Raw genomic sequence first — 25,410 nt, forward strand, 5'->3', positions numbered from 1 at the left:
CTAGAAAGTTATATAAGATTGCTGTCCCAGTTCTGCAATCACTAAATGCAGCCTTCCAGTTTCCACAGGAGGGGTTTTGTTGTCTTTTAGCCTTTTTCAGATATTCTGGATCCCCAAATTTACACATACTCATGTATACATAAAAAAAATGCACGTGTGTTTATAAAAAAATTAGAGTGATACTAGCCCCTATGCCGCATTCGAAAATCAGATCTGGATTAAGAAAAATGTGTGGGATGTGTCTTCTGTAAGCAAGAAATTCCTTGATGACTAACTCTGAATCTACTCACAGACTCATTCAGGGACAATTGGAAATGTAAGAAGTCTTTAGGAATTGATTTTTAAGTAGGATACTGTGATTTAATGATTGGATTCTTTTACGATAGTCAAATATTTGGCATTTTTATACCAAAAATGCCTAACATTTGCACGCAGTGAATTGCTTGAAGTATCAGAAATTGTAGGGTGGTAGTATTTGGGCTCATCATCCCAGGGTTCATTATTGTTACAAGTCCTGTGTTTTTTCGGAAGGAGAAATACAATGCATCAAAAATACAGGAAATATTTGGATGATAAAATATGCGTTTTGTACAGCTTCAAACTTTGAGGAGCTAACTTGACCTCAAAGGTACTGCTTTCTTCTAAAAACATAGGTTACTGCAATGTTGTCACAACTAAGAAAATCAAAACAACAAAGCAACAACAGCTATGTTCTTGGGGCTTTTTGTTTGTTTTGGGTTTTTTTTTTAGCGTAATGCTAATTACATTTCCTATATTTATTTTATTCACACTTCTTTTCAAATCTTTGTTTGCAGATTTCCCAAGGTCATTTATTCTTAAGGGGTATTTGCTGCAGTTAAGACAGTAGGACTTTTCAACATTTCTTTTAAAACCAAGAACAAATAATTTTTCAGTATAACGAGCCTGATTCTGGACTCTTTAACCCACGGACAATAATTCTCAGTTAAGCCATTAGAAACATTTCCTGAGTCAGGAGCGGAGATCTGATACATGAAGAGCACTGCAGTGCACATTCAAAATAATTGTCTGTAATTGTAATTAAACACCAATTTTTAATTCTGTTAAAGCTAGTAGTAATTGCACATTTTGAAATGGAACTTATGCTTCCTAAACTAGAAAGTGTTCTGAAGGGCATTAAAGTAATATTTAATAATTTAATGTGTTTAATGGTTAGATAGTCACATTTTCAATAAATTATTATATAATGGGTATTTGCCTCTGAAGTCTTGTTGGGTAACTGGATCGTGGCAGATCTTAACTTTTTAATTAAGATCGTCTGAGTTATTTGCTTGTCTTCAGTTGAGAGCTGCGTGAATTAAACTATTTTCAATCAGCTAATTTTATGGAGCTTTGCTGTGATGATTCCTGTTATTGCATGTTGAGGAAAAGATGGAAAAGTTCAGACATGAGAAACTTCATCTCTCTCGGGATGTTCCCAGAACCACATGTGCTCCGAGGATGCCGTTTCTTATCGTCATGTACTGCAGTTATTTGAATGTCTTCAGCTGTAATACACATTTGGTAGCATTTTAGCGTAAAGGAACTCAGAACATGGTTTGAGAGATGGCTAATGTCTTAGATATACAATGAAAAGTAACTGTAGCATCACCAAATGATGCATCAGCAGACTGTGAAGCGATTGCGTTTTATAGCTCAGGTTTGTGATGGAAGCTTCCTAAAAGCGAAGATGATCATACGCAAGGGGCACAAGTGTTAATCATGAATCTTGTTTTAAGTAAATACAATTTTTCCAATGTCTGAAATACCATGAAACAACGAATTTTGTGACCTGTTAAAACACTTATTTTTAAGTATTTAAAACAATAACCAAAAAACCCTACTGTGTTGGCTAACTGACATGAAAAATTGGAATTGCTTTTACGTAAGCCAAAGGTGTGGTCTTAAGGGGGTTAAAGATGCATAAGTATCGAACACCAGGATTTAGATTTAGGTAGACTTTCTGTGCAGGTATTTTGAAAATGAGCACTGATAGATTTTACCAGTGGTGTGGTAGGTCCAGACCCTCATGCAGGGAGTGAGGCAGGGCCAGTGCTCATGTCAGCCTTCACATCCTCCCATCCCCATCGCTCTATGCTAGGGCTGCTCTTGGACTCACGCTGCACCGCACAGCTTCACCCCAGGGTTTATCTGATATTAAAATGATGCGCTTGCCTGATTTTCATACTCAATAATGAGGAAAAAAATCCTAATTTTAATCTTGGCTGTGCTTCAAATTAAGCACAACAGTCTTTTATTTATGCTTTAATGGCTTCTTTTAATTCTTTCCTTGTTTTTTGTTTGTTTGTTTGTTTGTTGTTTTTGTTTTCCTTTCTTCAGCTCAGGTACCTGACAATGACGAGCAGTTTGTGCCAGACTATCAGGCTGAAAGTTGTAAGTATAGTATGAATCCACATTTTCTTAAAAAGTATGTATTTGTATATTTGTATTTGGGTCTTCATATTTGGTATTTATTGTGTCATGTGCAGTCATGTGACAGCTCCTATCACCGGTCGGTGACATCAGTGGGATGAATAGATAAAGCAAGTTGTGTTTTGACACACAGCCAAAAGAAGTTGTTTGGGTTGAAGGTATAACCTTCAACAAGGGTCCTCTCCTGTAATTCTTCCCCCAGCCTCCCCAGCTGCAGGGAAGCAAGGGAAAACTCAGATTGTGGAAATGGAGGGAATTTCTTTGCGTGTAGAGTGAGTAGAGGAGCTTGTTGACCCGACATGGATCAGATGCTGTGGGGTGTAGGAGGCAGTTCTGGTGAGCAGAAATTGGGCTCCTCAGTATGTTTTATGTGTAAATATATGAATTTATCCACATAACCAAATGCAACCACTGCTGGAGACTTTTTAAAGCCATCTTAACATGTGGCATTTCATTGCTCATACAAAATTTCCCTTTGAATTAATGGGAGTTATGTTAAGACGCAAGCTTTGCATTGTCTGCTATATTATTTAACATGTGCCCAAACATTATTTTTTTATTTTTGCCTATATCCATCAAATCTTGCCTTTATCTGCTAAAATGCTATTATTCAGTGAATGCTGGCTTCCCTTTCCCTGCTGTGCTGTGGTTTTGGGTGATTGCAAGGGTATAGTAAAGAAATGGCATGAGAAACATCTGACAAAGTCACAGACTTCTTGGAACGGCTTTAGGCATCTTTCTTCCCTGTGGCAAGGCTTCTTTCCATCCTTAGAGGGCTCTTCTATACAGTGCTTGTGCAGAGCAGCTTTTCTGTTTTGCTAAATAACTTAAATAATTTATCCTATTGGAGTGAATTCTGGCAGGCCACTGAACCAGATAGGTGTTAAATACGGCATTTGTGTACTCAAATGTTAAGATTAAAATTAGATCGGAAGGAATTGCATTAAAATAGTCTTAAACCTAAAAGCAAATTCAGACTTGTTGAATTTTCTTAGGAATCTTTTAGAGGATTTTTTTCCCCTGGTTATTCAGAAACTTTGAAGAATAATTTAATGAGAGTACTCATAACAAGATTTTGTGGGGGAAATAAAAGAAAAAATGTTTCCACCCCCTGGACTCCGATAGTATACCTGCACAGCAACAGTTTCGTTATGTTCTTATCTGGAGGTTCTTCTACATACACCAGCCAACAGGCTCAGTTGCTTCTAAATTTCTTGAGCTGCCCTTTGTGAAAGAGTTGTAGTTTGTTTGTTTTTTTCACCTTTGCTTCAAAACCTTTTAAAAGTTATTATTAAATTATAATGCAAAAGCCAGAACTATTGTTTAAGTTGAAAGTCAGATACATTACCCTGCATGTGGAACTGTCTCCAAATATAGTCATGTATGCATACATCCTTTGTTTAAGAGTACAAAGTTCAGTCAGGGCTTCTATTAACCCACAATTATCGTTACACAGCAAGTCAGGGATTCTTGGAAAATAATTTGTGAACTGTGAATGAAAAGCCCTATTGAGGCTGGTCACTGCTTTTGGTGATAAAGAAATTCTCCTAATATGGCTTTTTTATTAATGCTCTTGTATTTCAAATGTTCCTTACCCACAGCTTACACACTATTATCAAAGGAACATTTATTTCTTCATTTCAGTCGGTTTCTTTATCTTAAGTAAAGGTCAGGAGAGCTTCCTGGAGAGCTACTCTGGCAAAGGTTACGGAGTTTCAGACATACGCTTGGATATAGTGTGTGTAGCTGTGGGCTCTGTGAAACAGGAGCGGAGATCAACATAACCAAAGCCGTGGGGAAATTACTGCTGTAGAAGTAGTGCAATTGTGACTGTTTTCTCTAGGATTCAAACCTGCCTTCAAACTCTATTATAATGACTTACTATATATAATCTGTAAATCTGTACAGTACTCACCCTGTTACTGACAGCAGAGAAGCACTCGGCTGGTTGGGTTTTTTAATTTTGGGTTTTTTGTAAACAGGGGTGAGGATGGGTAAGCTTTCATAGGTTCAGTGTTTAATGCATTGCTTTTTGCTGAAAATGGTGAAGCACAGAGGTTTAAGTCAGTGAAGGAGGTCACAGTCTCTTTAGTTCAGAGGCAACCAAACTGTGTTTCGCTGCACAAATGTCATTTATGGACCTGTACGTAGGTAGGGGTGTATGTGTGTGATGCTCAGAATATGCAGAGAATATGGCAGTGCTCCACTGGAACGGTAACAGCCTGCAGTCTAGGTACAAAAATTAGTGACGTTATTTCTAGCGTCATTGCTCAAGAAGTGGACTTTAAACCTGAGGTAGATCTGTGGTCTTAAATTTAAACTTGGAAAAGAGTTGTGAGAAAGGTCAGTAATAGTAGCAGCGCTGGAAAGCTGTGGTTAAAACTTTCTTACCTAGAATTCGCATTATTCAACTCTTGAAGCAAAGATGTGGAAGGTAGCGGAGGAACTAATGCTGCCAAGATCATGTGCTGTGTCCTAGCACTGAGCAGGATTAAATGCCCCTTAGAGGGCTGTGGATTTTGGGTTTCTTTTCTGTAATAATGATTTTAACTAGTGAAACTGCACTGGTATTAGTAACTAAGAGAAACATTTAGTTTAGATTAGATATACAGTCCACTTCATCCACTTAGGGATTTAACTTCAAAGCTAGTTTGGGACCGTGAATGTTTCAATTATGAGTTGCTATTAAACTTCAATCAGTTTTAAAAAAGCAAACATAAAATATATATTTATAGTTAGGTGTGGGCTTGAGATACTAGGAGTGAGGTCAACAGCTAGCATAACTTCATGTGATATTATTGACATTACTGGAATTATGCACATTTCTACTAGCTAAGAATCCAGCATGTCAAGCGTCCTTGTAACACTTTCTTTTCACCTGTTTAAAGTTGATTTAATTTTGTTCCACTACTGGAAGGAGGTCTTTCCTACCACAACAGCCCTAGAAATGTCTGCACTTCCGAACTTTTCTTTTTTTTGTCACAGCGTCCAAAGCCCCATCTTGACCACCTCAGATTACCTTTTAACTAATCAAAGTTAAAGAGTATTTAATTATTGGAAAGAACTTTTCTGAGGCTCACCTCAGAGTGATCAGAATGGAGTTTGATTCTTGTAACCTGGTTTCTGTAACAACTGAACTCTCTGTGTTCTGAGGGCGAAAGATCTGTATCAAAGAGATACTTTTTTTTTTTTGGCTCGCAGTTAACACTGGAAAATTACAACTGCATATTAAATAGTTTCATGTTCTTATTTTTCATCTATGTTCTCTTAAGAAATAAAAATTCCACAAAAAAGAGGGAGTGATCACTTTTACAGGCATTCGCTTGGAAATTCTGTGTTAGGCAGGTTGGTTTTGTCCCATTCTGAATCTCCTTCTACACTTCAGCTGACCTGAAGTTACTTCAAATGACTTCCTCATGACTCTGCTTTTAACAATTACTTGAAAAGCTGTGTGAAGCGAAAAGGCAAAATCTGCTTCTCCAAAAGGTGAAAAAGGTTAAAAAACAAACAAACAACCCCTCCCCCCGAAACCCCTCCCCCCCCCAAACCGCAGCCTTTTGTATGTGACGCTCTTGTCTAGTTCGTAAGACTTAGTTAAGCTGTTGTTTTGTCCATGTCCAATCAGCATTCACGTGTGGAGAAGGGTGACCTGCGTTAACTTCCTCAGATAAGGTTTCCAATTGTTTCAACTCCCATTTTCATACAGTGAGGAGGAGCCAGATCCTGAACTGGTTGTAATCAGTGGGGAGGCTTACAGATACTGTATAACAGCGGGATTTTCCAATCTGGGAGTAAAAATGAATAAAGTGTTCAGTTTGCTTGAAGTCAGTAGCTGTTGAGGTGAAGATTGCTTGATCCCATTGTTTGGATGGTTTCTGTGACAGACACAAGAGGAAGTAGGTAGGATTTGCTGACGTTTAAAGGATGTAGTTGGCAGAGAAAACTTGGTATTGTCAACAGTACACTGATTTGTAATTTGACCTTGCTACAATTGGTTATAAATGGGGATTACCCTGTACCAATCCAGCTTGCCTGGTGTCTTAATAATGTAATGGTGTTTTGTTGTGTTTTAATAACAGGTGTTTACATTGGTCTGTTCTTCCAGTTTGGTGGTGGTTCCCCCCCCCCCCCCTTTTTTTTTTCACCCTAAAGTGTAGGTTATCCATTTAAAATCTGTGATAAACTCTGCCTTTTTGCTTTTTATTTGTTGTTGGATCTCTGCTAATGAGGATTTGTGCTGTGCTTCACCTTCTTCATCGGTTTCCTTCCTTTTTCATTTTGTTCCTCTATTGTTTCCCTGACCATCACAGCCTTAACACTGCCAAGGGGTAAATGTTAATGTTAGACCACAGCTGTTGACAGTAAATGGGAAGGGCTGGTTGTAAAATCCGTGCTTCTCCATGTCTGATTAAACTTTAAGATAGGAAAAATACTTTTTTAGTAGCGATTTTGTCGCTGATCCTTCACGACCTTTATTCTTTCTCCTACCTCTGTTTTTTTTCCTCCAGGTTTAGCAAAGGCGCTCTTTCAACGTAGATGCCAGGAGCCTTAAATTATTCAGGGATGTGCTTTTTAGATGCTCTGGCTTGCAATCTTTAAAAGCCTGTTAAAGAGAGATTCTTTACATAGGCTTCAGGTAGCTATATTCTTCTGTCATTTTAACTAATGGCTTAGGATATTCCAAATGCAGTTTAAATGAGGAAAAGCTTTAATATTTATTTACATGTTTGCAGCATACAAAAGCGTGATTCTTGTTTTCACTCTCAGGTGAAAAACGCTCTGTTATATTTTCTTCTTTCTGTGACTTAAATTTCAACAGCAAATTGCAGAACTAGAAGAACAGTTCTTGTATGCTTCCGTATAGCAAGAGCTGGTGAGCAATTGGTAGAGGTTAATTTTCACTGACTTTGAGGGAAAAAACCCCATGCCAGTCAAACACAGTAGAAACCACTAGAATAATATGAATTCTGATGGCCCTACTGAAGTCCAGAGATCTGTTCACTGCTTTTGTTTCTATTTATGATGCAGAATAGTTTTAATTTTGCAGCTTCCAGGGGAAAAAAAATAGTGGACTGGAAAAAAAAGACAGCGTTTTTTAACGTGATGATTCACTACATAGGCAGCTGCTAGTCATGTCTTGGTAGTGCACAATATCCTAGAAACTGCAGTTGGTAGTGCTTTAGTTTTCTGTGTGTGGCAAGTTGCACACACCAGTGTGTTTTCAGGGGTTTTATAAGATTTTATTTATTTTTTTTTGAGTCTTGACACCTTTCCTATAAGTGTAGCCCTGCAAGTGTGGTACTGCAGCAGGCAGTCCCACAAATACCCTACAAGGTGGTGCTAGTCATTCTTTGTACCTAGCAATTCCCCGATAGGGCTTTCTGCTGCAGCTGTATTTTTTTTTTTTTCCTTGCCACTTGACTTGAAACTACTTCCTTTCCTAGGTCAGACATTGTCAAATATAGAGGCATTTACTTATTTATTTTAGTGCATGCCCGACTGTGATGTATTCTTTCTAAAGGGCTGTGAGAGCCGGGGCTCTGTGGTTTGTTCCTGCCCTTAGCTTTGCATGACCTTGGGCATGTTGCTTAACGTCTTTGTTTCTCGGTTTGAAGTAGGTATAGAAATGCATGTATCACTCTGCTGTGAGATATACAGCTCTCTTAATGATCACTTATCTAGAGATCTCAAAAGCATTTTACAAAGAGAGTCCAATGCAATTGCTGTTGTAAGAGATGGAGAGGTCAGACTGAGGAGTTGATGTTGACCACCTTATCTCCCTTCATAGTTGCCTTAGATAGCCTCACTTCTTTCATTGTGTCACTGAGCACTTGTTTCCTTTGTTTAAAGCAGGACTGAAACTGTTACCAGCTGTTAACTTTCCATTTTTCTTTTTCTTTTCTTAATTCTCGTTCAGAAGAAATTAGGAGCTGGTGTCTTCCAAAGAACTTTGAGGGCTTATTTTGTGGTTCATCACCGGGCATTAGTATGTTCTAATATAGGATTTTTTTCTTTCCCCTCCTTCTTCCTCTGGAGAATTCTTGGAAATATTTTACACTGCCATAGTTGTGACCTTTTCCATAATTGCAAGATTTAATTCTTGAAAAAGTGTTACCAAGAGGCAGACTATCGACGGTAACTCGTGAGCTCAATAGTAGAGAATTTGTGGCTTTGCTTTCATTTTAATAAACAGTTTCTGTTTATTTGCTTTTCTGCTTCTATTTTTAGATTAAATTTCCAGCTTTGAAGGTACAAGGGCTTTGGGTTCTCCTGGATTGTAGTAGTAGTAGTGGCTCACAGAGTGTGATGGCGAGTACTGATGGTGGCAATAGTACTGTGAAACAAATGACAAGACCCCATCAAGTACATAGCTTTTGTTTTTTAAAGCTTTTAAAGTGGAAGCTATTCCTTTTAAGATTGCCTGGCATGCCACAATGTGAGTTCTGCTTCTAAGGTAAAGGTACCTCTGGAGCATCCCAGCAGATACAGCACCCACATTACGCAGATGTGGTTTAACTGCATGGGGCTGGTGTGGACGTGATGGGCTCCAGCTCTCTGAGGCATGGACGATCCCAGGCAGCTGAACAGGGTATCTTCTGTAGGGTTTTGTCCCTGAGTTTCTCCTCTGGCCTTCCACTGGCATGTCCCCTGCTCAGCCAAGCTGACTTAGTTTCCTTTCCTCAGAGCTTCATTCTTGTTTGCTGTTTTATTGCAGATTAAAGGCTTGTGTTGCATGTGGAGGTTATCAGCTAATGAATAAACTTCAGTCATCCTGTCCTGTGATAAATCTGTCTCATAGATCAAAGATGAAGCATGTAGACCTTTTTTTCTTTCAAATGGTAATTTCTTAAGGCTGTCAGATCACTTCCTAAGGTCTGTTTACATAAAAACAAAAACATTAAACATACTTTATTCAAAATGTTGAGTTTTCAGTTTTGAAAAACCCTTCTATTTCCTCTCTGAGGAATCCTCCCCTCCTCCCTTCCCCATAAGGACTCTGTGAAGATCCCATCTGTAGAAATACAGACGAGCCTCACATTGTAACTTGTAGTCATGACAGTATTTTCTTAACACTACAGTTATTTCTGTTTTAAAACAGATAGTTATTTAGTTAATTTCATCAGGATTATGTATATGTATTAGAGCATCTGTTCGGTTCCAGTTGTATTAAACAAAGTATGCAGAATTTTTTTTCAACTGTATTTTCACACAGAAACCAAAGAAGGCAGATTGAAGGGGGTTTGAGCCTATTTTGATACAGAACTGTTACTCCCCTTAAACTGCTTTCCATGCAGTGTTTTTGCAAAATGTGTTTTATATTCCAAGAGCAGCCTAAATAATGATTTGAAAATCCATGAGCTCTGCGATGGCGTAAAATAAGCAGGCAGTCTGCAAGCTGAGCCCGTCCACTTCTATTTATTTCCTAGGTTTCTTTAGGTGTAAAATGTGTTTACAATCTCTATAAAATTTTTTGGTCTTTTTAATTTTTTTTTTTTTATTTTACATGCTGCCTCAGCAACTGAAAGCAGAAGTCAGGCTCTCCCACAGACTGATGTGAAGTTTTCAAAGGGTATAGCAGGAAAAAAAGGAGGAGGAGAGAGTGACAGTCCTCAAAACAGCACTTAAGCGCTGGAGAGTCTGTGACACATTCTTGCCATGTAGGACTGATATCGTTAGCCCTCTGCAAGCACACAGGCAAAGAAGCCCTGTTTCAGGTTCTGTGTCCTTTTGTTTTGGTCCTCTGCATTTCTTTGCGGGGAAATAATTACTGTGGAGCCATTTAGAAGCTGATAAATATTCATTAATTATATTTATTAATATTTTTTTTAGTTTGGAAGTAATCAGGTTTTTTTCCAGGAGTGCCCTAAACCTGGCCTAAACTGGTAAATGGAGAACTGTTTACTTTTTCAAAGCCTGTGCTCCACTCTTCTCCCGGAGCAGGATTGTTTTCATTTTCTTTCACTTATTCTTGATGTTTCCCTTGTCTCTGTTACATTACTCTTACCCGTTCCTGGAGTGTAGTTTGACCTTGCTGAGGTGAAGAGAGAAGTGGACTGTCTTGATAAAGGATATCTTCATTCTTACATATCTGTTAGTTCTGTTAGCTGAGGATTATGCATGTTATAAGAGAGTGAATCATTAGCAGCTTTATTTCTGGTTGTCTTTTCTTTCCATGGCTGTTTATGAACTTATTCAGCAAATGTGGTTGCCAGTAAGTTAATGTAGTGAAATATTTTTTAACAGTGACATTTACTGCCAAGTCCTACAGTCACTGAATAGGAAGGTTACTGACTAGCCAGGTTTTTGTCTTTAAATTTATATATTATGAGTTGCCATCAAGGACATTTGAAAAAGTATGTGTGCAAAACCAATTCCCAGTCTTGCTAATTTGTTCTTCTTTGCTCAGATGTAGTTTCCTTTCTGTTTCTAATGTATACCTAAAAAAGACAAACAGTTTTCTTGTTTTTTTTTTAGTACTCTGTCTTCTTGCTGAAACCAAGTGTAGTGTTTCCTTATTAACCCACCTGCAAATAAAGTTTCACATGACCAAAGCAGTAAGATAAATGGAGGAAAAGAAAGGCTTTGAAAAGTGTTAATATTTAGTGAAGACTAGAAGTTTCAAGCATTTGGAATTAGAATTTGGGAGCTGGATTTATACAAGTGTATGTGTATATATACACAGTGTATATTCTGTGTGTATACACATATTCATATGTATACATCTATCTGTATATGTACATGCATGCATTTAAGGAGAGTATACACCATGCAATAGTCTGATTGCATGCACATGTAAAATAATCATAGAACTTCAGAAACAGTTGGCTTCAGAAAAAATGTGTAGTGTTTATATTGGTACTGCATATGCAGTTGCTTGTCTTACACAGTTGGAATGCTTTAGGTAGCTGTAGAAGCCTTAAATATCTGCTGAGAACCAGAGCCTGATTGCAGGTGGTCAAAATTCCACCAGCTCCAGCAAGAGCACTTTGCTAAGAGTCTTTGAATATTGGACTACTATTTAAAGTCCTGACATTGTGTTCCCAGACATAACCACTCCTGACAATGGCTTCTTTGTTTCCCTGTTGAATCAGAGATAAAACTTCTGAGCTAAATTTTATTGTTGACTTATTTCAGTGGCTCACACCTTTTCCAGTGAAGGCTGCTGTTCATGCAGTGGGTTTTGGTAGTGAACTGAAGATTTAGATTTTAGCCACACTTTAATGAACTATAAGCTACATCTGTTAGAGCTGATCTTACTGGTGAGCATTTGTGAAAATTTAACATGGAAGCATGAAGGGAACATGTATTTAGGGTGGTGACAGGCTCATTCCTGCAATGAAGTAAATTAGCTACCTTTGATTTAGTGTATACTTTTTTGATTTAATGTATACGCATTTTTATTGTTAAAGGTGAAATCAAATTAAGAATCATCGACTCGAAATTCAGTTTTGTTCCTTTTAGTGCCTATCACTGAGAGGTGCTAAAATAAAAACAAGTAGTAAATAATCTTTAAATTAGTTCTTTAATTCATGCTAGAGAGTGCTTGCTGCATAGTCCATTTCATTATTTACTGGCTTCTCTTGCTTTCACCTATTCTTGAGTAGCTAACTGACAGGCGTGATTATCCTTAAGGATACTCTTTTATTATGATGCTCTTATCATATTCCAGTTTTTATAGGGAGGCAAACTCACTGGTTATGAATCTCTGAAGGTGGGCTTCTAAGGCTGAGCTATTTAAAACTAGAAGCAACCTTCTGATAGCAGGTGTTTAGGTTACGGACAACAAATGGCAGAACCAGAGTTGAGATGGAATTTCTTTAACTTTTTCTCCAGCTACAAGTATAAGATGAGCAGCCTTCTCATCTATAGCTGTTAGCTCTTTGCATGAATACATAAGAAAAGGACAACCCCTCTCCACCCCTCTCACCACTCCAACCCTAGCTAGATTGATGTAACTTGAAACTTTCCTGTAAGAGGGGAAACAAAGCAGAATCATTTCCTCTTTTTCTCCTGTGGGTATGCTTTCCTAAACATCAGGTGATTATACCTTTAAAACAACAAATACAAAACCCACAAAATGGTTTATGTTAAAACTTGTTACTTCTGACAAAAATACTTGCTATAATTCCCAAATTTTCTTCATAATTCTGCTTCTAGAAACCCAGTCAAAATCTGGACATGAAACCCTTAAACTGCAGACTTATCTGAAGTAGAAAGTACTTATGTGTGCGTAAAATGCTGGGATATTATCTCAGTTTGCTATTTTAGTCATGGCAGTTACGTAGTACTTAGCCATTACCTCTTACAATTTAAATTAAATTTTGGAAATTGATGCAAATGGAAATCCTGTCCTCAGAAAAGCACACAGACCCTGCTTTAGTGGCCAGCTCCTCTCTTTGCGTTTAACTTTATTGATAATTCTCAGGTAGGAATACAATTTAAATTTTCTCCCAGGCTTGGTTTTGCATTAAGATCTTCCTCTTTAGAGGGAGCACTAGAGGTAGATCCGCTCCTCTTGCACCCTTGCCTGGAAGCCACATTATGAGCAAATGCCCCTGACCTCCTCCCAGGATTTTAACACTGAAAGCTAATGCAGATGAAGAGCAGTGCTGATTTTCTGTAGGGCCCAGTGCCTACTCAACATAAGTAGACACTTCTTTATGGCAAGGGTAACAGAGTATTAGAACAGGCTGCCCAGGGAGGTTGTGGAGTCTCCTTCTCTGGTGACTTTCAAAACCCACCCGAATGTGTTCCTGTGTGGCCTGCCTTAGGTGATCCAGCTTTTGGCAGGGGGGTTGGATTCGATGATTTCTGGAGGTCCCCTAACATTCTGTGATTCTGTGTGATTCTACATAGAGGAGTTAAAAATCCTTTAGATTACCCCCTCCCTACCCCACCATCCCCCCAATCATCTTACGCTATCCATGGGTTTCAGCTCAGTTGCTACAGAACCTATCTGGTTTAATTTTTATTAGGTTACTGCTTCCTCCTCCAGACAGCCCTAAGCCTCTGTTTATTTTGGAGGCAGGGGGAGAGGGAGAGCTCTTTCTCTTGCCTCACCTACTCACCTCAGACATCAAAGCAAGTCAGTTTGCTCCTCCCAGCTTAGTCCTCCCTTTCTCCCTCCCACCAATGTTCTGCAAATTTCCTTGTATTCTTCTCAGAGTTCTCCAGTGGCCGTGGTATTTGTCAGCAGGTTAACTTTTGCCCTGGAGGTACTTGCTGGGAGGCAGAGCCCCTCTGGCAGCCCTTTCCCCTTTCATTGCCTGAAATGGCAGGTCTGATGTAATTGGACGGGTACCTGTCTGGAAAGGGAGGTTAGCACTGTATGAAGAGGACATAAATCAGAATAAAACAGTATCTGTGACAGCATTTCTGTGAGGTTGCTGCTTTTGGAGGCTAAAAAACTGTGTTCATAACTACAGCTCCCACTGCATGAAAATACCTCCTAGACAATTCTTGACGAGGAGTTCAAATGCTTTGGGGGTGGAGAAGAAGAGGGGTCAGCTAACCAAAATCATGTCAAGCTGTACCTTTGCTTGGGGCCAGAAGAACAGAAACAGTCTTTTAATACCATGTGGCAGTTCAGCTGGTTAGCAGCTGCCAAAATACAGCATCAGTTTAGGGCAAAGGATCTATAGTGTTCTAACAAGGTGTCTACTAGCAGCCTTTTGAAAAATTTGCCTTGGAATTGCTCCATCTTTGGGCTTAGGGAGTAGGTTTACTTTTATTGCTATTTACTGAAAGTACCACCCCTGCAATCCTGCCTCATCCAGTCAGGTGACTTACCCTTTGGAGTGGGCTTTTTAATTTTTGTGATACTGAACATACTCACTGACTTTAATTTTCATCCATCGTGGTCCTTTTAAATGAGAAGCCAAGTGGCTACAAATACCTGAATTATCCCAGTGGTGCCTTCTGCACTTCCAGCATCAGAAAGCTGCAGGTGTACCCTCACTAACTGTAATGAGTATTTCAGAAATTTCAACTGCACAGGCAAGCAAATGAGAGATATTTTGCTCTAAAACCAGGGATTTATAACACTGAACCACTTACAAAACTGTAAGAGTACAACCTTAAATATTTTCCACTGTGGCTGGGACACCCCCCCCCCCCCCCCCCAAAGGCTACATCACATCATGGCATGGGAGGTCTTGTGTTGGCTGCTCAGAAATAAATAGTTAAACTGACAAAATTTTTTAGTGTCTTAGCATGCAACCTTTATAAAAGCACATTTCAGTTAAAGAATGACATTCATTTTCATTTGGGAAGAAGCATCCAGAAGAATTTGTTTGCTGAATGTGAGCAGAAGCATCATGTTCAGGAGTCAAATAAGCTGCGCTGAGGGAAGTGGCATGTGTCTGCATTACAATGATTTTTGTTGGCCAGTTTTCCCTATGTACAAATGCCCTTATATAAACTTGCTTTAAGGACAGTGATACAACTTTGATATGCTGTAGGCACAGGGAACCTGTCTCTATTGTCTACTTCAGCCTCTTTTTTTGGCCTTACTTATTATTCTCAAAGGCTTCATGTTTATGCCAGATCAAATAAAGATCAGGAGTTGTGGTGCATATATAGAATTAACATAATATAGAGATGAACATGTGATGCAATTAATTTAAAACTGATTTTCATCAATGCATGTTTTTTGTCTTTCAGTCTTTATTCTGTAATGCTTTTTGCCTTTTTCTTTTCCCTCTCCTACTCTAAGGCAAGCTCAAGTTATTTTAACAAGCAATGCTTATTAATACGGACGCATTACTGCAGATTTTAAGGTCCAGAATTTCCCAGTGTCAGTTGTAGGAAAATATGCTGTTATTTTCCATCTTGAAACTCTGTAGTAGTAAACAGGAATAAATTCCAGCTTTCTCTGCAGTTCCTCTTCGCCTTCTTGCTACTTATTCCTAATTTAAATTCAGAAGAAATATGTTTGGGTTTTTTTTTTTGCTTCTTACACCATGTCATCTGAGAACAGTCCATGTAGGCTTTGAGAACAAATCCCGCATTTTTAGGCTGTCTTTTATTCTCCCCCCTCTCCAGTCCTTCCCCACCTCCTGAGGATTTTAAGGACTATAATATTATGTAGCATTTGTTGAGTGCAGTGTTCAAGTAGACTGTTAATTGACATGCACACTATTGTATGCTTTAGGCTGGGAGAGAAAATAAGCAATTTGCTTCATTTTGCAGGGTGAGTTCTAACTGTTATTAAAGTGCATTTGTAGTTGCATATTTTCCAGTAAAGGTGACAGATTACTTCAAAGCTGGTATTTTCTTTTTGTTAAACAAGGTTCTCAAATAGATCCATCTTGCCCACGTATTCTATTCTTGCCAGTTGGCTTTGAAAGCTGGTGCTTGGGCTCATCGTTCAGAGCTAGCTTCCAAAAAAATGAGGTCCCATGCTGTTTCTATCTAGTGAGCTGGTAGGGGCTGGAAGGATCTGATCTGAAGCCAAGGCAAAGACCAAATTGATGGAATCATATCCAACAGATTTGCCAAGTACTGCCCAGTCATGAAGTTCCACTTTCTGGGAAAGAGCACAGAGACAAGGGGTGGCAGAGCACTTGCTGTGATACCGGCTATCCTCAGATTTCTTTCCCTAGACTTAGAGCCAGGCCACCAGGGAACTAGCTTTTTGTTGAGTGCATTTCTACATGTTTACATCTTGTTCCTCTCTTCTGCATGCTAATTCTCCATTTTCTTCCCAGTTACATGCATGCATTTGACAAAGAAAAAGCTTACTACTCTTTATTATGGTATTACTCATATTTTGACCATACCTGATGTATTATTGCAGAGGCATGCTTGTGCATTCGATGTGCTTACTTCCATTTGACTCTGTGTGCACACACATGAACACCCGAATTCACAGGCACACTATTCCAGGAGAGTGGTCACCACTCAGTAGGACTAGGTGGAGACCAGGTGTCTTCCAGGCCAAATTCTGCATCTTAAGCAAGCTCTAGTTTTCTAGATGCATTAGATGGAGAATAGTACCAAGATCATGCACTTCCCCCCCCTTTTCTAGCAGCTTTTGTTTGTGAGATAATGAAAGCTCAGGTCTCTTGTCTGAGTTCAGTTTTTATATAAACTGCCAGGATAGTCTCTGAAATCACAGTGATGATACATATCTGTGTGTCAGATATCCAATTTGTCACCAGCTTCTTCCAGTGTCTGTCAGAGACCGGGACTTAAATGAAATCCAGTTGACTGGAGCTCAGCTAAGATCTGATAGAGGTGACTTTGCTAGATCAAATGGTTGAAGAACTTGGTGGAGTCTGTGTAGATGTAATCTGTTCAGCCACTTCAAAATCAATCCACGGTTTTGCTAATCTTTGCAGCTGTTGTAGTGGTCAGGAATAAAATGAGTTTTTTGCCATTGTCTTGGCAAGAGATTGCCTAAGGTGAGAACAACTGCAGCTCTTACATGCTTGCAGTCACTTCTGTCTTCAGCCATTGCAGTGGTCTGTGTGTGCAGGCTTTAACTCAAACCCATTTGGAACAGTTTAGCTGGAAAGGCTCAGTTACCAGGCTTTACTGTCTTTCCATCCTCCTACCTCTCGTCATCTGTCACCTCTCCAACATGATGTTTTTATTTCAGTTTGTGTTAGTATACTAGGCTGCCTGCCACATTCAGCTGCAGCAGCAGTAACCTCCAGAGTATGAGGGAATTGTCAGCTAATTCCCCCTCTGTATCCCAAAGCTTACTGGTAGAATTTCTCATCTTAATATATAGTGGAATGAAATGGAAAGAGCACCCTGCTTTGACATCCTGTTGTCTTTAGTCAGGTGCCAATTAAATGGTTGTTGAAATTCAGAGTGTAGCTATCTACAAGGGTCTGTAGCTCAAATCATAATGATCTAGAAAGAAATAATCAATAAACAGTCTCCAGAATGCTGAAGACTATTGTTCCATAAATTAAATGCACATTTTTGAAGCCTCTTCAGAAGGTCATATAGAAAGTGTTCAGTTCTGTAGTTCATTGAATCAGATATGCCAATACCTGAACTGAATGTATGGCTCAAACAGTAACTGCTGCAGAAATAGAGCATTTCAGGCTTTATATGAAACCACAATGTTATATTGGATTTTTTTTTCAATATCTACTGATAAGAGCACCTAGGTCATTAGTATCACTGGAGAAGTAACTAGTGCTACCCTCCTTGATGAACTGTTTGTTCACAGAAAGCAAAATTAAAAAAAAAATATTACTATGATTAATATGCCTACCTGTTGTACTTGCAGCAGAAATAATTGGTTGGAATCATCAGGTGAGTGCTGTTAAGTTTTAGTAAGCGAGGAGAATTGCAAAAACACGAATTAGGGTCCCTGTCCTTAAGTGTGTTTCAGTTTGCATTTTGATAGCAGTTTGGAAATGTTATCACCTGTTTTGTCACAGACATAATTCACATCTTTCTTCAGGCACTGTAAACAAGAGAAATGGTTTAATGGCTCCATAAAAGGCACTCTGTGCTGATAGCTGAGATTAGACCCTTTAGTAATGGATTTTTGTGTGTTGGGGGAAGGGGAGGGCTTGGCAGAGGTAAATGTACTGGAAAAGAATCTTGGAGAGACTCTGATGTATTTCAAGTGCCTGCTGCATTTCTCTGTGTATTGGGAGATAGATTTAAAGTGTGACAGTATTGGCTTTATCAGTAAAGGGGCCTTCTTGTAGAATAGAATAGAATTAACCAGGTTGGAAAAGACCTTTGCAATCATTGAGTCCAACCCGACACCATCTAATCAACTAAACCATGGCACAAAGTGCTTCACCCAGCCTCTTCCTAAACACCTCCAGTGATGGTGACTCCACCACCTCCCTGGGCAGCCCATTCCAATGGCCAATTACTCTTTCTATGAAGAACTTCTTCCTGACATCCAGCCTAAACCTCCCCTGCACAGCTTGAGACTCTGTCCTCTTGTCCTGGTGCTGGTTGCCAGGGAGAAGAGACCAACCCCCACCTGGCTACAACCTCCCTTCAGGTAGTTGTAGACAGCAATAAGGTCTCCCCTGAGCCTCCTCTTCTCCAGGCTAAGCAACCCCAGCTCCCTCAGCCTCTCCTCAGAGGGCTTGTGCTCTAAATCCCTCACCAGCTTTGTTGCCCTTCTCTGGACACGTTCCAGCAACTCAGCATCATCTTCATGCTTTTGAAATTTTACCAAGTACTAACGTGGGTCACCTCAGTCAGTCTTGCACCTGAAGTGGTAGGAACTGATATATTTTTACATCTTGTGTCTTTCCATCTTGCTCTTCAGAAAATCAAATCCCTTCTAACCAAATGTGTTCAAGAAATCTCTCTAAAATTCTGTTACATTTTAACAGTTTTGCCTCAACTGATCATCAAAAAATGAATGAGTTTATTTAGTGAATGGGGTTTAGAGGGTGATCTGAGAGCAAAAAATTTGAACAGCAATTCAGAAACATGCAGCAGGAATGTTTAGGGCATGACTTACAGTTGCTTCCTGGTTACTTCCTTTCCCCTGCAGAGACACAAAGTCCTCGAACTTCATGCCAAAGTGTAGTGTTACTTGGGAGACGTTGGAGTTCACTAGCACAGGCAAAGTTGCTGCTGTCAGTTGATTTCATACTGTATAGGAAATGGTCTTGCCCTGCAGGTGTTGATAATAAGACATCTTTGTCTCTTTGGTCAATAGAATCAAGATTGTTTGCTGTTAGCCAGTGTTGTTGAATACTAGTGGTATTCCATACCTTCAACAAATAGATTTCAATTAGTTCTCCATCTTCAGAAATAAAATCTGATTTTGTTTTGTGTTCTGGGCAGGAATCTGAAGTTTGAGTGTTGCAACTTTTTTGCTCAAAATGAGAAATTACTTGCAATTTCCCATAAAATACTTTTAATTTCTTATTTATCTTGAATTGAAAAAGTATTTTAAACCATTGCCTTTATATTTGATGCAGTGCATTTCTGGGGCATTCTCAAAAGAAGTGATTCAGATCTACCTGCTCAGAGGTAGCACGTTCCCTGTTCCTTAGGCTAGAAGGTGCACAAATCCCCTGAGACAACTCCTCCTTTAATTTCAGAGTTCTTAATAAAATTGTTTATTTGAGCCTTAAATTGAGTGTTACAGTGAATAAAACATTTGGAAGTTAGGCTTCTGGCAGCAAAGGAGAATAACACTTCCAAACAAGGGGTAGCTGGTTTTACCCTCTATTTTTCGCATGTTCAGTGTGAATTTTCTTCATGGTGGAATTATTGTTTTGTATGAAATCCAGTTCTATACAACAGCACATTATGTATAACATGGAAACTTTCTTACTCTGCAGCTACAGATAGATATATTTATGCACAGAGAATACACATAGAGTAACGTATTATACCTTAATCAGTTTGCTACAGATGGTAGCAGTCCTTCTTCATTTTTATCTGCATGTTGACTTTGGAGGACCTCCAGACAGGGTCTGTGGATTGAGTCTGTTCTGATACCAATAATTCTGACTTTCCCTAGTAGTTCAGATGAGGTGTTGAAGCCATCCATCTAAATATATGCTATAAGACTGTTTGCCTTTCAAGTTCACAGGTGGTTATCTGTAAGTAATCACTCAGGATAAAATCTTGGCCCTTGGTCACTTCTTAATAAGATCATTATCAAGGCAGAGTGCCTGTTACTTTAATATGGTTGAGACTCTCTTCTGGGGTTAAGTAAAATGAATTTGCCATCAGGAAGAAAGAAGCGGTGAGGAGCTGGTTGTTTGAAATGTCATTTTGTTAATTTGGATGTGTTGGTAGCTTGGTATGCTACACTAAAATTAGATTGTATAAATAAGCAACCTTGCTTTTCTCAAAAGAAAACAAATGGAAAACGGTATAAAATTCATCTTAGCAAAAGGCTGTGCGTTTAAAATCTGTTTCAGTAGGTGCACTGTAAAATGAATGTTGCACTAAACTGAAGAGCAATGGGTGGAGGGTTTCACTGATGATACGAGAACTGTCTTGAATGTTTGAAATTTTACTGCTGAAATAAGTCTGTCATCTTCAACCACTTTTTAAGATGTGGGTTTGGAAGGTCAAGTAGCCTTCAAGAAAGCCCCCCAGAAGTGCACTAAGTATTTTTCTCAGGCTGTCTTTTTCCCTTTCTGCCACTAAGAGTGTACACTTAAGGAGTTAGAGATAAAGCTTAGCATGGTGACTGTGTCAGGGGACTGCCCGAGGAAGGCTTTAAATTTTACAGCTACATTATCTTTCTGACTGTAGTTAAGATAAAGATCTAATATAAAATCACTTTGGACTGTAATGCTTTCCCTAAATGAAATGAAGGTGTTAACCTACTTGATTTGATACACTTTACCCTAGCTTATAAAGCTGGGAGGAAGGTGAGGTAAACTTTAATTAAAACTACAGCACATATGCCTTCTAGCACTGTGCCCTGTACCTTGCTAGGACTGTACAGTAAGCAAAATAAAATGTACCTCACAGCCGAGGCAGCAGGCTGGAGCCGTGTTCAGTGAAAGTAATTTAATTAGTGTTGATCATGACTCCAGATGATGGTGATTTGATAAGGAATAATTTAGTACTTAACAGCCTTTTACATGCACCAACTCCATGTGGGAAGGTAAAGCAAATTGCACAAAATGAATGTGCTGCTTTCACTTGTGCCTGTGCCAGTGAGCTGGAAAACTGCCTGTTAGCAGACGTTCAGGCTCTCAGCGCTGTGATGAAATACGCAGCCAGTTCTCCGCACAGGGCTGTGGTGTGGGAGTCTCTGTACTCCCGTTATTTAAAAATAAATAAGGGAAGTAATTTTTCATAACAGATTAACTCTGAGGAAGTAGCAAAGTTAAAATAAGAAGAAAAAAAAAAACAACCCAGACCAGCATGTAGCCTTTGTGTGAATACGTGATACTGGCTTTTAAAAAAGGTCGCACTTGTGTTTTAATTCTCTGATTCAAGTCAAAGAGATTGCCTTCCTTGGCATTGGAGCCACCGTTCCGGAGTTGTGGGGTCCATCACATGCAGTGAACCTGCAGCATGTGCTATCTGACCAGGGCATGCCAGGCGAGTCAGCAGTTGGGAGTTCACTAGCGAAAAACGGAAATGAACTAGGGGATGTCAGCCTGCTTTGCAGTTATGGAGGAAAGCTGACCAGGCTGCATTTTGCTCTATTGTTAAATATGAGTGTCTTTATTCACAAAGTCCCCACGGTCTTCTATTTTAGTGCAAGTTCAGACAGTTTTATACAGAAAGAGTTCTTTCCTTGCTGTGACATTTACCACTTTTTGTCTCTGTTTCTTCAGATACTGTGCTGTGCATGTGTATTTGTGAACTGTCTGCTTTTCCTTTGTAATCTTCCCAGATAATTGACTATTATCCACCAAATACAATAGCTGTATGGCAGTTATAGAGAGAATTCTTGTGAATTTTGTGAAAATATGTGGCAAAATAATGCAGTGCTATCTTGCAAATGCCTCAGCTGAAAGGCAATGGCAGGAATAGTAGTCAAGTAATAAGTTTGTGATTCAGTTAATAGAGCCAGTATGAAGTAGACCCATTGTGATAATAGACCCATTTGTGAAAGGGTTCTCTCAGTGATGCCCAGCTGTGGGAGAACCCATGGTGAGAATCTGGAATCCAGATCTAACTTGCAGTTGCTCAGAGTTTAGCGGCTGTGATGCTCATTTCTTAGAGAGCACCTCGTCTATCTCCCCATCCCCTGAACATCCCACTGAACATCTGTGTGTGTTTGCAGGTGGATTAGTATCAGAAAATACATCATACATAACAAATTGTCTTTTCTAAGTTCAGGTGCAATGGAATGGAAAGAGGCTACTTGGTGGTATATAACAGTGGCCCGATTTTGTGCTGAGGTTCTCTACCAGGAACCACTGCACATACATGATTTCCATGGAGTGGGATGTTCAAACTACAGTGTTTTGGTGTCAGCATCAAAAGTTGAAAATTAAATTGATCTCTGAACTCTAAAATGTATTTACTCAAAAATGTATTTACAACCTCATTTTATTTAGAAGCTGAAGGATGTGTTTTCAAGCTGTTAAGTAGCTGTCTTTTGGTCCGTTGTCATCCTCGCCCCTTTAGATTTGTCTGGGTCAAGTGAACTTTGAATTTTCTTCTGCTTTAATTTTGATTAAGGTTCACTATGAAGTAAGGGAAGTTGGCTGCCTTAAACTAATATTCTGGCCAACCTTGTCTTTACCTTTGGGTTTTTTGCTTAATCCAGACTAACTTGAGCTTGTAATTAATGCTGCATTTATGTCACGCTCCCTTTATCCCTTCTACCTTTAAAAGATATGATTATGTTTTATCCCATTTACTATTGACTTTGGGGCTAGGATTTTATCTTGTGTATTTCTGGGGAAAATTGCTGAAGCCATTTCTTGTGGGGTTTTTTTTTCAGATGTTGATTATAACTGAAGGGATATGTAATTGTTCAGGTTCATGAGCTTTGCTGCAAATTTTCATGCATTCTGTAGGACAAAAAGAATACTGATCATATGCTTGAGCCTTATACGTGAGGAATATATTCTGCATTTGTGTGGCTCTCTTTGAAGTGAACTACTATTGCATTTATAGCTAAAAGCTACCTCACTAATACTACTTATAAACATTTGGTGCCTGGGAAGTATTTTGCCTCTGACAACATTTACAGTAGTTAAGCCAAATATAAGTGGGCTGTTATTTTGCTGCTAATGAGATGGGATCCTGGCCATCATTCTATTAAACAATAAAAGTGCTAATAGCCAATGCAAAGGATCTCTGGTGTCTATTTTTCAGTTGACACCCAGAGAAATACTCCCAATGTTTATTTCCTATATTGTTTTTAATATTATAGCAGTTTAATTAATCATGTGTTTAATTAGCAGTGCCTAGCTTACTTGAGAAAGCTCATTGTTAATATTGTACTTGGGGTTTAATTACATTTTGTTTCTCTTTACAGTGGCTTTTCACGGTCTCCCTGTGAAAATCAAGAAGGAACCCCATAGCCCATGTTCGGAACTTGGCTCCGCTTGCAGTCAAGAGCAACCATTCAAGTTCAGTTATGGGGAAAAGTGCCTGTACAATGTCAGGTAAAGCAATTAGGAGCATGTTGGCAGTGAGAACTGCTGATTTAAATGAGGACTGACTAAAGAGTAATAAAACCATAATAGAGATCTTACAAAAGTTACCTCTTCAGCAGATAACAGACTGATGAGATAATGCATTTAGCTGATGAACACTGATGGAGTTGTTTACAGTTGTATCAAACACTTACATAACCATTTTAAAGCAGTGTTTTTCATCAAAATGCATATTCTCAATTCCTTCTCCATGGGAGATAGCCAGAGTTTAAAAAGCCAGAGTGCAAGCGTGAAATAGAAGGAAGGAGTGTCTTGTTTTCCATGAGTTGTGTTGGAAGTACTTTCAAAATGCATTACACACATTAGGAAAGAGAGAATGTTCTGAGTAACAGGCAAGAGATTGGCAGTTCTGAGCAATGATTAGGTAACTCCCAAGTTTTGCAGCTATTATACATGTGTATTTGTGGGTGGTTACAATTTAGAATAATATTTCATTTCTGCACCTTTGTTACCTATTCAAAAGCAAGTTGTCTTCTTTTGTAGGGATAGATAATAAAAGCTTTATTTATTTGTGAGGGTGGAGGGCCTTGATATTACTGCATTCTTTATTGACTTTCACCTGGTTTGCACTTATGTGTCACTCCTTCTTTAATGCCAGCAGTGAAGGGTTTCTTATTGACATTTCAGTCTATTTTGGAATCTTTCATCTAGCTTGTGAGTTTTCATTCTCATTAATGTGCTACCAAAACTGCTAGCACTTAAACTATTTATATTTAACTTTCTGGATATGAAAGGTTAAAAAAAAAAAAAAAAAGACTGGCACCCTGCAAGCCCCAGGGATTTTAATTTCAAAAATCAAATGCATATATTGGTGCATTGGATGGATTCGAGGGGGCCCAATATAGGACAATACGGAAGTTCATGCTTGCCATCTACCTAATACCTGCATTTTTCCTGTTTGGAAAGAGGGACGATCAAAGTGTGTTCAAGTCCTTTCCTGATTGGGACACCTCTGAAAACAGCATCTGTGAATTTGTAGGAGCAGCACTTGATTCTTGAAGAAAGGAGGTTAAAAAAAAACAACCAACGTGTTGGGAGAGGCTGATGACATCCTAGTGTGGGTTGCTAAGCCAACATACTATAGCTTTCCTGGGTCAAATCCCTTTCCTCTAGCTGTATTGTTTTTAGTGTCTTCTTTTGTGATATGTGCTACAATTATTTTTCACAGAGAAAATAACCTGCCCTTCTTTGCTTTTGCCTTACTGATAGTGCCTATGATCAGAAGCCACAAGTGGGAATGAGGCCCTCCAACCCACCAACGCCATCCAGCACTCCTGTGTCACCACTGCACCATGCCTCCCCAAACTCAGCTCAGACTCCTAAACCTGACCGGGTTTTCCCTACTCATCTTCCTCCATCCCAATCCATTCAAGACAACAGCTTCCCTATGGACCACAGGTAAAACACAGAGCACTCAAGGGACCCATGCGGAAAATATTTTGATTGTGGCTGCAAGTCTTGTCAGAGTAGCAGTAGCTTCCTCTCTAAAGCTATTTCCTTCTGGGTTGGGCTAGCAAGGTGAAACCCAGAAAGGTTCTTGTTGTCAGAAATATATGTGGTTTTTGAAAGGCTGGCACTCCGCTTGCTGCACTTCAGTATGACTTCATATTGACAATGACAAGACTTTTAATGACCTGATTCTTTGTCCTATGAGGGTGATTGCAGTGCGCTTGACAGTCTTAGTTAGACTCCTTTTCTTATGGAAAGGCTGGACCAGGTGGTCTTTCCAGGTTCCATCTGTGATTCACTTGAGGCTAGTAATTACCCCTACGAGGTAGTGAAGTCACTAACAGGCATGAACCTAGCTATAAATAACTGGCCTCTTGAAGCACTTCACCTATGCAAGTGATAAGTGGTCATGTTG

At 39.2% G+C, this 25,410-nt stretch overlaps 1 protein-coding gene across 4 annotated transcripts in view; it reads left to right on the plus strand.

Annotated features, from left to right (window-relative positions):
* Window positions 1-25,410, plus strand: part of ETV1 (ETS variant transcription factor 1) — a 67,889-nt gene that overhangs the window by 11,025 nt on the left and 31,454 nt on the right. For 3 of the 4 annotated variants that reach the window (XM_068152512.1, XM_068152514.1, XM_068152513.1), the window contains exons 5-7: window positions 2,359-2,412; window positions 23,366-23,495; window positions 24,756-24,944. In XM_068152512.1, coding sequence (XP_068008613.1) covers window positions 2,359-2,412; window positions 23,366-23,495; window positions 24,756-24,944 — 373 coding nt within the window. Of the gene's footprint in view, window positions 1-2,358; window positions 2,413-2,648; window positions 2,788-23,365; window positions 23,496-24,755; window positions 24,945-25,410 lie in introns of those variants that run through there. The other variant, XM_068152515.1, reaches the window with a different exon arrangement.

This window comes from Melanerpes formicivorus, unplaced genomic scaffold (genome assembly GCF_026170545.1).
Source record: "Melanerpes formicivorus ecotype bairdi unplaced genomic scaffold, bMelFor1.0.p_v2 SCAF_23, whole genome shotgun sequence".
Taxonomy (NCBI): domain Eukaryota; kingdom Metazoa; phylum Chordata; class Aves; order Piciformes; family Picidae; genus Melanerpes; species Melanerpes formicivorus.